Source organism: Trachurus japonicus, chromosome 5, assembly GCF_045865225.1.
Source record: "Trachurus japonicus isolate A0001 chromosome 5, Traja_1.0".
Lineage (NCBI taxonomy): Eukaryota > Metazoa > Chordata > Actinopteri > Carangiformes > Carangidae > Trachurus > Trachurus japonicus.
The window spans coordinates 6,805,661-6,818,389 of record NC_140911.1 but is presented as its reverse complement, the minus strand read 5'-3'; the positions used below and the strand labels follow the sequence as shown (position 1 = coordinate 6,818,389).

At 41.3% G+C, this 12,729-nt stretch overlaps 1 protein-coding gene across 4 annotated transcripts in view; it reads right to left on the bottom strand.

Moving 5' to 3' along the window:
- Window positions 1-1,675: 1,675 nt before the first annotated feature.
- mdfi (MyoD family inhibitor) overlaps window positions 1,676-12,729 on the bottom strand; it is a 29,978-nt gene continuing 18,924 nt past the window's right edge. For all 4 annotated transcript variants that reach the window (XM_085775832.1, XM_085775831.1, XM_085775834.1 and 1 more), the window contains exons 4-5: window positions 6,566-6,946; window positions 1,676-5,431 (exon numbers count right to left, since the gene is read on the bottom strand). In XM_085775832.1, coding sequence (XP_085631958.1) covers window positions 5,178-5,431; window positions 6,566-6,946 — 635 coding nt within the window. In that variant the 3' untranslated portion in view covers window positions 1,676-5,177. The remainder of the gene's footprint in view (window positions 5,432-6,565; window positions 6,947-12,729) is intronic.

Sequence of the window (12,729 nt, the reverse complement as noted above, 5' to 3'; positions counted from 1 at the left end):
AGAATGCAGCCTTTGTAATTTCATGGTTAATATTCAATAGCCACTTGTCCCCTGTGCCTGCTTTGTGCCTGCTTTGTGGGTGTGCATCATTTTTGATTTGCTGAGTTTGTGCATGTGTTTTTGTGTGTGCACGTGCATGTGTGCGTGTGTGTGTGTGTGTGTTGTGTACATGGAAAAGGAAATGAGGGTCCTCTGTTGCATGGCTTCCTGCAAAACAGTTGCAGATGTCCAAAGATGTCCTCTGTGTCTCTACTCCCACTGAGGATCTTGAATTGCCCCTCTGTCCAACCTGAGTCTCTCTCTTACAGCCGCACACACGCATGCACACACATACACACACACACACACACACACACACACACACATGAACACACACAGACAAACATACAGTAGCTGACATCTTTACAGACACACGCCTCAGGGCCAAAGTGTGATCCTCTTATCTGTGTAAACTCTACACACACAGTCTACATGAAACAGAGGCCGGCCAACATCTCACACCCAGTGGACGGCACACACACACACACACACACACACACACACACACACAAATACTGGACTTAACAGGACTTGTTTTCATGAGACAAAGTGCTGTGAGGATAAAATTCAGAAATAAAATGAAGAGGGTTGAAAGATTAAGGCAGAAAAAGAAGAAGCAAATGTTACACAGTAAAAGTCCCCTGCATTTCTCCACACATTGATGTATTGGCCTCAACACACATTCCTACTGAACGACTCTGGCAAGCCTTAAAAAAAACACATTAAAGGGCTCTGTTCTGCATGAGCCCAGTTGTTGCTCTGTTTTCTCTCCTTTTTCCCCCGTTTTCTCAGCTCTCAGCTCGGAGACAGCTAAAACTGATGGGGCTTAGCGATGGGAAAATCTGCAGATGCTACACATGATTATGACAGTATATTAATGGAGAAATAATAAAACACAGCAGGGAAAAGATGAGCAACAACACTGTTAAAATGGGAGAAAATTACCCTAACAGAAGCCCCAGTAGGTCCAACGCTGCTACACTGCACATGTTGGACACACACACACACACACAGCTTCAGAAACATTTTATCCTTGTTCATCCTCATGTTAATATGTTAAGTTTGTTTTCAGCACTCAAATATTCACTTTGACGCACCTTCACAGTCCCAGGATGAACTCAAATACCCATTAATGTCCCTTGATGGTGAGGCGATAGATATTATTTAGCATTATTAGTCCTAATTAGTGTGGGAATATAGTTTAATACAATTGAATGCAACATTAGTTTGTTTTGGTCAAGTTTACATTTGTATAACTTGGAGCTGTAAGCTGATCCATTTTTGAAATGTTCATTTATTAATTTATGAATGATTTAAATATCATTGTATTCAACTATATCATCATATATGGTGACTTGTCAGCTTCTATCATAATTTCTAAACAGATGTTTTACATTCTTTTAAATGAAAAGCTCAAATGTATAGCTCACCTGTCTGTGTCTCTGTGATGTCAGAGTTCACCTGGGAGCCTGTGTTTGTGGCATACATTGCATATTTTATAGGGTTGCTGCATATAATATAGTCATAGATTAAACCCGAAATGCAACTGGAGCATTTATGTAACCAGAATGCAATACATGCACAGCGTAATAGGATTGGAGCCACTGTGAAAATAAAGAAAGAATGAAACATGTGGCCTGGAGTTCACATTGTTTATTCAGTATTAAACAAAAGAGATTTTAATGTGACTTCCAGGACCGCAATTCAAATTGACATTAAATGGGGGTACTGTAAACAAAATGACATTATAGTGGACTACAGTCTAGTAACAATTCAGCTGGGCTAGGATAACTTTCAGACTACAGGCAGAGGTGGCCAGCCCTTTGAATCAATCAATATCCAAGTTCCAACTCATAATAAGATAATAAATCTATAAAAAAGTCAACAATTAGAAATTTCTGTGGTCAAGGTAATTCGGACAAAAAAAAATACTGATAATACTGAGATAATACTGAATGTAAACCTGTGTTTTCTTCCAGTATTACTGAGATACCTTGACTTAATAACACGAGACACATCTGGAAATGAGATGATGGCCTGTCTGGTACAAACACAGCATCAAATCCACGTCGCCATGATCAACTCTAAAATCCAGAAAGCGATCTAAGTGCAAGACCAGTGTTCATCTGGGGACTCTCTATGTCCAGACTCTGTCCTCTATCTCCAGACCAACCAGTCAGTGTTTTCTGTGTCTCCAGACTGCCTCTGTTCTCCACGAGTCTTGCAGCACTTCTCAGTATAGACATGAAATAGTATTTAATGACTAAGTCGTAAAAAATTATTCCAATACCATTAAATTAAATTTAAATGATGTGTTCACTGTTTTTCAAGCCAGACCTTATTAAAATGTTGTTTAACATGATTTATGTCACATAGCACGGCCTAGCTTTTCGTATTGACAGACTTACCACCCCGCTGCACATTCTCACTGCACTTTATGGTCCAAAAGGAGATTTTTTTTAATTTTTTTTTTACCTCTTGATGAAGCTACTTTAGGAAAATAGGAACCTCACAGGAAGGTCAGACGTGTTTAAGTGATCCACTGGTTGCAGTTGCAAAGCACTGCCGTGTATAACAGGTAGGTTTTTTCTTTTGTAAGACTTTCCAGCTACAGCAGGAATCTGAGCTAAATAAAATCAAATCTGTGCTCAAGCCCACTGAGAAGCTGCAGCGGAGCGGTAAGAACCTTGTAACGTGAGCTGGAGCGAAGGTTGTGGTCATGCACAGTCATAAGTGATAGGAAACAACATGTCAACCGGGCTTGGATTAAAAACAGTGAACCTATTGTTTTTACAGTGAAACGAGCCAGTAGAAAACATGTGATATTATGTATTTATTATACTCCAGCTCGCCTTAACCGAGAACCTTGCGTGTTAGCAAGGTGAGCTGTTTGTTTTAACACCTTGCCATTGTCAACATTGGAGGCCAGTTAAAGCTAATATTGGCCTGTTGGCTCTGCTATGTAAATGTACAAACTGTTTCCCAGTGGTATGAATCGGTTTTACTGTTTTATTATGTATATGTAGATATCAAACCAGTGTTGTTATGGAACTAGCATTTAGTTTTTGTTGTTTGTTTTCTTGGACATGGTTGGTCTGGTGACAGAAAGCTTGTCCCGAGATGAAGCATCATCATCATCCACTTGGTCTTGTAACTCAAACAAAGTGACATTTGTTATAATCTTTAAATGCAACGGTATATAAATCCAGTTCTCCCTTCATAAATCTCTCTGTTGGGTAAAGAATTGCATTGTTTTCCAGGGCTTTCCAGGATTTCGTCTCGGATGAATCCCAAATTATGTAACATATCCACTCCACGATATAAACAGACACAAGGAGGAGGCATATTATCTTATTAGCTGAATTCCCAAAAACTTGCATATACTCTGCTTCTGTGTTATCAGGCTGGTTACAGCCGTAGTGTATATTCATCATCAACAGTGTTAGATTTCAGCCCTTAAAATAGGGTTTAATCAACCGCAGCCATATTAGCATAGCAAAACCTTCTATTTACAAGTAATTATAGGTCTAGAAACTAAGGTCCAGTAAAGAGGAAAACTCTTTGGTATTTCCAAGAGGAAAGGATTGCACAAACAGTATTTGATCAGAGAGGAGAGAGATTTGTATCAAGTCATTTAAAAAAAAAAAAAAAAAAACGCACAACAGATCTAGGTGACATCTCAAGAGGTATTGGGTTGGAGAAGGTATGCGTCTGAGCGTATGAGAGTGCGGGCCTGTTATCAAAAGCGTACCATTCATACTACGAGCATATGGATCTAACTTAGCATAATGTTGTGAGATTTTCACTCCAGGAATTAAATTATATGTTGAGCAATGTCTGCCTTACAGAGAGCCCGGCAAAAACCTGATAACACAGAAATGTGATTTTCACATTAGAGGAGAAATGCAAATATCTTAACTAAAATCTACAAAACAAGGATTAATAGAGATTTGGTAAAGGCGAGGAATCTACTTGAAAATTCAGGCCTTAAGCTAAGCCAGGGCCTTTTGTTCACATAGCTAGAATGACAAAAGGAAAATGAAATGTGTTAAAAAAAAAAAAGGAGATGATGGATGCCTTCCAATCCTCTACCAGTTCAGACCAAATCACCCGAGGAGGAATTCACTGGATACAGTCAAAGCTCCTCGGGAAAATGTAAAGAAAAAAAAAAGTAAAAAAAAGTAAACAAGATGTGAAACGTTAAGCGAGGAGAGATGTTTGATTACGAACTCTCTCCCTTCACATGTTACGTGTTAGAGAAATACGTCCGCTGCAGATGATGCTGTCGACCGCTCGCTCTGTGATGTTCATCACTTACAGTACTCGTTTTAATGGGACCCATCTCCAGGCTGATTGCGTGACGCTCTGATGATTCTTCTCTATATAAAGTCCTTTAATTAAGATGCATTTTAGCATTTCAAAAGAAAAAAAAAATCTGTAATATTGCCACAAGCCACCATTGTTTTCTCTATCTTATACATTGCAACAAGGATGAAGACGGCGGTGAATTCAGTATCCGCCGCTCGGACTCAAAGGCCACTGTAGGCAATCAGACTGGGGGAGACTTTGACCTTGCCAAGGACAGGAGGACAGACTACATTGCTACTGAGATCTGAGCGTCCATTTTCCCCATCCCTTATCTGCAGAAACACTAAAATCCAGTTAAATGGAGCCATTTTCTCATTTGCCTTTTGGAGGTCATTTTTCATGCTTGGAGAACTCCAGTCATTCAGACGGCACAAGGGGCTCTATTGTAGTAACAGCTTGTTCAGCGAGGGTCCACATGCTGCACAGCCTGGCAGACTCTCATGGACCACAGCTGGAAAACATACAGCCTGCTGTGTAGCAATAGACCAACAGCAAAGACAAAGCAGGGGGAGTTACTGTCCCATCGTTTGATCAATGAAGGAAGGAAGAGTTCACCACTGACTGCTCTCAGCATTAGGTCACATCTTTTACTTGGCAAACCCTGTAAGAAACACTGGACATATTGTGGAGCCAACTAGGCCAGCCAATATAGTGTCAAACACAAAGCCCAGGCAACAAAGACTGCATGTAGCGCCTCTCAGCTCCTGGAAGATGCCGCGGTCGGATATCGTTTCTGGGCTTGTATGAGCGAGTATCGGACGTCTGGGGCCTCAGGAGGAGAAGCAAAGGCTGCAGCACTCCATGCAGATCTCAAGGCAGTCTGCAGACTCACAGCAGGCGTCGATGATGCCACAGTCCATGTCACAGGGCAGGTCACAGTCACCACACTCCTCCGACGCACAGCAGCAGCAGAAACACGAGTCGTCGCCTGCGCAGGAGCCGCAGGTGGCACAGTCCAGCACGATGTTGCACAGAGTCAGGAACTCACAGAAGAGACAGGCCAGAATACAGTGAACACAGCAGTCTGGGTGGGGGAGAGAGAGAGACAGAGACAGAGACAGAGACACAGTGTTTACACAACACGCCAATGAAGCAAAGTCTGCTCCAAAAAAAATCTAATCAGTCAGTGTGATGGCTGAGAAATCATGAGACATGATGACATAATTAGTTTACATGAAAATATTCCTTCTTCAGTGACCGGTCAGATACGAAGGGCAGCTAACCAACATCCTGCTGGCATTAGCACACTGACTTATGACATTAGCTTTTTGATAGGGAGTAAAAAAAACAAAACCCTTGGTCCCACCACATCTTTACTTCTCTGCTTAAACACATATTCACTTTTGTCTCTGTTGAGCTCTCAGAGTCAAAGTTAAGTTTTTTAGTTCAGTCTGTCAGCATTTAACAGTTACTTTGAGCTGAAAATGAGAGATACAGTACCATCCGATTCAAGTGCAGTGGAGTCAGCCTACAGGTAAGTGAAATTAGTATCGTAGATATTTTCTAGCTTGGTGAGTTCGGTTCAGGGATATGCAGTTGATAAATAATTCTTAAAGGCCCCATGTTGTGGAAATTAAAGGTAAAGGTCTCAGGGTCACATATGGTAAATACTGTCCCATGCATCCAACCAGCCATAAATGTACACAGCTCATCTTTAGAAACTGTCCCTTTAAGACAAGCGGACAGAAGTTCTTCCTCTATGTGATGTCGCATAGAAGATATCATCACTGCCCTCCACTGTCTGCTTCCCCTCAGTAGGTGAGCTAACAAGGTGCAAGATATCAAAGAAATGTGATGAGAAAAATAAAAAAGTAACTGAAAAAGAGAAAAGAAATGAAGCCTCTTCCCTGAACCGGCCTAAATCCATCATCATGCTAGGGATGTCAAAAGTTCAAATAAAACCCTGGAAAAGTGTACAACATGGAGCCTGTAATGCAATTTACAAACTTTACTTTAGAGGGGATAAAAAGTACCTAACTGAACCAAGAATTACATTTTTTGTTGGTTTTTCATAAAAGAAAATCTTCCAAGGGAAAGTCCATCATCTCCTACGCTGATTAGACAACTGGAAGAAAGCCTTTGTGTTGAACTTTGCTACCTGTCCCTCCCCCTGCCCCTTCCTCCTGCCCCCGCCCCTCTGTCAGTGTCGATATCTCACCGTCCTGTGCCTCTGTGGGAATCTGGGAGCTGTTGCTCTTGGAGCTGCTCTTGCTCCTCTTGCTGCTCTGGGAGGTGATGGACGGGTTGGACTGCAACTTCTTGGTGTGCTTGGGTCCCGCCGAGGAGGACGAGGAGGTGGACGAGCCGCCTCTCGGGAGCGAGCCCAGCTTAGGATGGGGGCCTCCGTTCCGAACGCCGTTGGACTGGAGCGTGTGCGTGTGCGGCGTGTGCGTGTGCTGCTGCGAACAGTGCGTGTGAGAGGAGGAGTGTGTGTGCGAGTGCGAGTGCTGCCGCGCTCCGTTGCGTAGCTGCTGGCCGCCGGGCTGCGTCCGACATGGCTGGGTGTGTTGGACGGGCGTGGATCTGGCTGCAGGTTGAGCTGGAGAGGGAAAAGACGTTATAATTAAATAAAGAAAGCCTGAGGACAAAATAACATTTTTCATTTTTCACATGACATCAGACCAGTTGCGTTGGGTGTTTATCATATTAAATTTAATTGCACCGTATAAGAAGCAGACAAAATAACCTTGGCTATATGAAGGTAGTGTTTTATTGTCTTCTGTTTGTGTATAGCCGTATTCATAAACTGTTGTTTTTTGAATGCAATTAATTATTTTTTCAGACAAATGGTGCAAAAATCCAAGGACACAACAACTGAAAAACAGCAAAACCTCACAACTGAGCGGCTGAAAGCAGTAAATATATGTATAACCTAATAGTCCAGGCAAAATAGCATTTTACGACAGACTAATTGTAATAGAATTTTTTTCACCATACATCATTACTATGAGGTGTCCAGAACAACATACTACAAGTCCTAAGAAATCCTAGTTGGGGAAATAGTATGTTTTTACTCTTATCAATCCAAGATTGATTTACTATAAAGTCTATGGTGCCAATGGGGCTATTTTTTTTCCTTTACTCATATCACAATGAAACTTTACACAATGAAAGTATCCATGAAATGTAACATTTTTTGTATTACAAGTTTCTTTGAAAATTAATTTGAATATGCAAATGAGCCATACACTAATCAAATATACCCAAAATACACCCGAATAGGCTTATTTGTTTCCTTCACTCCTACCACAATGAAAGTATACATGACAAGTAACATTTTTTGTATGACAAGTTTCTTTGAAAATGAATTTGAATATGGAAAATAGTCCCATTGGGTTGTATTGTTGTCTGCCCTTATTGACACCATAGACTGTATATCAATCTTGGATTGATGAAAATTAAACATATTTTCTCAACTAGGATTTCTTAGGACTTTTAGTATGTTGTTCTGGACATCTCATAGAAATGATGTATGGTGATAAACATTACAATTAGTTCTATTTTTGAGTCCAAATGAGCTAGATTGCCTGGACTATAAGTAAAGTTGGGGGCTTTGTATGAAAGGTCTGTCTTGTCTGTGTGCGTATACATGTGTGGGTGCACGCTCACCAACTTCTGTGCGTAATGCTTCTGATCAGTGTTGAGCTGTGCGGCCTCTCTCAGTATGTATGCGTGTGCGTTATGTGTGTGTGCGTGCATACTTGTGCTGATGCAGCGTCATGGAGAGGGAGGCCCTGGGAAATTGAGTCCAATTACAGAGCCCACCCCAAAGGCAATAGCTCATGGGAAGAGCTCTGTATTTACTGAGCTGACCCCTGATCCTACTTGTCTAGACTCTTACACAACTAGAAAGAGACTGCAGGGTAAAGAAGAAGAAAAAAAGACAAGATAAATGGAGAGTGTGCAGCAGGAGGAGGAGGAGGAGGAGAGGAGTTTTGTCTCAGCGAACAATGCAGTTATGAGACAGTATAGAGTATCAACAAACACAAACACTTAAAGCACATGCACTTTTGTTGATCTTGGCTCAGAAAAACACTAGAATAATTTACCTCCGAGCGCTGCACACAGTACTAACTACTCCACTAAAGAGGAGGAGGCAGAAAAGCACACCTTCGCTGCCAAACCAAACACACACCCCTGAAAAAGAAGAATAAAATGGAAGCCTGGTTTTTATATATTATGGTAGTATTTAATACCATCCTATTGAGGCCTTAAATATTTTCTTGACCTGAAAGCATATGGTGTGGAAAGGTGTGGTGATACTTAACAGGGCCTCGCAGACTAGGACGGACCCACAGAAAATCAAAGCAGAAACTTTGTACCTCTCAGATAAACACACACACACACACACACACACACACACACACACACTGCAAACAGAGTGTGGTCCTGAGCGCCCGCTATGAAACACGACTGGCAATAAAAGCGTCTGTTCGATAACCGTTCAGAGACAGATAACCCAACCAGGGTTTGTTTTGATTGGCTGATGGCCGTGGTCGCTCAAACCAATCCAGTGTTATTAAAGATTCTTTCATTCAGCGTTTTCTAACTTTGCTCCAGATGTTTGGCAGGCTGCACGGCCAGTGTGTGTGTGTGTGTGTGTGTGTGTGTGTGTGTGTGTGTGCAGGGAGAGTGAGTGAGTGAGAAGGAGCCATACTTTGTCTGCTAAAGTATGTCAAAAGTCAATACCTGCTGCTCTCTTGTGTTATGTCTCTTTCTCTTCCTCTTTCACTCCTTCAGACCATCTCCTCCCTTTTTCTGTGTCCTCCCTTTCTGTCTCTCTTCTTTCTTTCTTTCTGGTTGCTCCCTTTTTCTTTACTTTTCTTTTTTTTTTTTTTTACCCTTTGCACAATACTGTACTTTAACACCCTGAGCTGGCCAGGATGTGGGTCGGTAAGAGAAGACGGGGATTAGAGGAAGGGGAGGGATGCTGTGCACAATTTTTCAGTATTTCTTCTAGTTTTGTATTGTCCTACAGGGGATTGAGAGCTGTTGAGAAATTCATACTTCTTGAGTGTGCGTGCGCGTGTGAACACAGTACTGTACATAGGCGGATCTGGCAGGCGGACAGACAGACAGAGAGTTAGAGAGCGAGAGAGAGAGAGAGACAGGGAGTCAGGACTGTCTCCAAACAGAGCTTGAGGTTAGGCCCACTCACACACAAATATATGCATGCAAGAACACGTGTGGACACACACACACACACACGCACAGAAAAAACACAAGGTCCCTTTGTCTGAGATCAAGAAAGTTAGGGAGAAAATGGAGCGAGAGAGAAAAGGAGGAGAACAAAGTAGAAGAAATGAGCTGCTGCTGCTGCTGCTGCTGCTGCTGCTGCTTGAGCATTTTTTGGACCATCAGGATGCATGGGTGTGACTCATAAACACAATGATTCAGCAGTGGGAGCTAGTTAAAAATAACAGCAAATAAAGAGCCAAATGACTGTGGGATTAACATGATGAGACTGGGAAACCGCAAAGTGTGTGTGTGTGTGTGCGTGTGGCGCTAACACAGCAGTTCAGTCTGCTGGGGGTCCGCTGACCACTGAGTCGGATGTGAATGTGCATCATGTGTGTATGTGTGTGTTGGGATGTGTCCGGCCGGTGAGCAAGATGAGTGAGTCACCATATCAGTTAAATTTTTTTCAATTTAAAAAGAAGAACAGCTCATTACCAGAACATTTACCGAACTTGTTCAAACTGGAGGAAGAGAATAACAGACTGAAGCTTGATTTTAAACATCCATTTGCAAGGCTAAGCTTAAAACAAATGTGTTTTTCTGTTGCAGGTGTAAAACTATGGCATTCACAAAGCAAGGAACTGAAAAGTTGTATAAGTATATCTCAGTTAAAGACAAAAAAAGAAGAAGGGGAAAGAGAAAAAGAAGGGAAAAAAGAAAAGATAGATAGACGAGTGGTGTCCATTGCTATTTTGCTTGTTTGTATTCTTGTTATTATTACATGTTTCATCATCTTTAATTTTTTGAAATAGAGTATAATACTGGTGTTGATAGTAAGCCAATGTAATTATAACAATAGAGAGGGGCAGGTACTATAAGTTTTTCTTCATCCTGCTCCATTTGTGTACAATGTGTAAATATGTGCAACCATGTGTAGTACTGTATGTATACCATGAATGGAATAAATCAAAATGAAATGAAATGAAATGCTGCAGCAGCCGTGCACCCCCTCACCTCACCCTCACCCCCCACCTCCCGCCCCTCAAATTCACACAGCCTCAGCCTCTTCCTCCTCCTCTGCTGGCGTCTCTCAGCTACCCTGTACTTACACACCTCCCTCCCAGACCAGAGCAGCGCTGTTCATCTCTGTCTCTACTTATCCTCCTGCTGGAATGAGTCACCAGAGTGACTGAGCTGTGTCTGTCTCTGTTCCAGCTGCTCGATCCGACCGTCTCCTCTGGCGCAGTTTGTCTGTCTTTTTTTTGTAGGTTATAGAGTCATGAGGATGCAGAGAAATGAAATGTTCATTTTCATCCGACTTTAAAATGTGCTTTTTATTAAATCCTAAGTGAACAACACAAGGGGGGGAAAAGATGGATGGATGATACACCCACAAAATCTGCTGCCGTACTAACGATGCACAAATGTGCATAAATGCTTTTGTGCTTTCTCAAGCACGACTGAATGGAGGCAAAGCATCTCAATGTGGCCTGCACATAATGGCTCAGTTTCACAATATTTACGCAACATTTCAAAATCCACTCAAACTTTTTCTGAAAAAAGAAAGAAAGAAAAATTCAATCCAGATTTCCCAGAAGCATCTTAACCTCTGACTCCCCTCTTGGCTTTTCTTGCGAAGTTACAGTGTTGTTTTAACTGCGGCCCAAAGCCTATTAGCGTGAGGCACTAACTCTGTGAAATGGGGAAAATGAAACATCGGTGTTGAAATGTGTTATCTAAAACTGTTTTCACTGAGAATTCCCACATTTTTGGCTGCCGTATACAGAGCCGCAACTAACACTACAGCGTTAGTAAGGCTTGCTTAGATGCACCCACCCACCACACTGGAAATGTCACGTGAGAGCGTTTTAAAGACGACTGCCTCATAACGAGGTGAAAGCCAGACAAAACATGACTCAACTTTGGCCAAAAATAAATGTTTATTCTACTTTCAAGTTGGTCTTAGCCATTTTAACATAACACATAAAAAGCGGCTTATGGTATCCCATCATTCAAATGAAGCATTACCCCTGCAGAGATGCTTATTACAGCACTTCAGTTGTAAAAAATCCATTTGATCCTCTTTTATTGTGGAGTTTGCTCACAAACTCCGTTGTTCGTGCATCTGGCTATCACTTTGTCCGAGGATTACTGTGATTTAAAGAGTGGAAGAACGGACTTCTGTTGCTTCCACTTGCTATTTAAAGGGGAACTGTGCAAGTCCGCTCGCTTTTTCGCTGTTTTGCTAACTCTCCTCCCTCCCCCCGTGGCCATATGCATTTTTTTTTTAACAAAGCTGTTGAGAAGGCAATCCATGGAGCGGTGGATAACGTTATATATCATATGCGTTTTACAATGTGTATTTTTGTGTAGTCTAATCTGTCATAAAGAACAGATTACAGATTACAGGGTGCGTTTGTGTCGTGGTGTTGCAGAGACGAGAGCGGGACACCTGGTTTTCGGCCAAGAGACGCTAGGTGGAAGTCAGAGAGCCTCCATTCTCTCTGTAACAAGTCATTTAGCCATCACAATTACTCCAAATATGTTTAATTAAGGTAAAAATCTTGCATAGTTCTTTATATTGAAAACTTCCTTTGTAGAGCGGACAGAACATTTCGTTTTGATGGATTATTTGGTAACACTTTATAATAAGTACACACTATTAAGCATTAGTTAAGCTTTAAATACTGAATTCATCATTCATAACACATGAATACTCATTAGTATGTAGTTTATAAACACAATTAAAAATGTTTTGCTCATCATTGATAAGCACTAACTGTATTTATAAACTACATACTAATGAGTATTCATACGTTATGAATGAAGAAGTCAGTATTTATTAATGCTTAACTAATGCTCAATAGTGTGTACTTATTATAAAGTATTACCGATTTTAAAAAATAATTAATAAAATGCACTGTCACAATGATCAGCTTTATGCTACAGACAAATGCAAATGCAGATCTGAGTTCACTGTCATAATTATTGTGTTGGAGATTCAGTTGTTGGAACTCATTTTGGCCCATGAGTGTTTACTAGAAAGCTGCACTTTCAGCAAAAAGGAATGACAAAGTCTCAGTGAGGCATTTGGTTTCTAACATTAAAAATAACCAATACTATCCTCACATGAACCAAATAGAG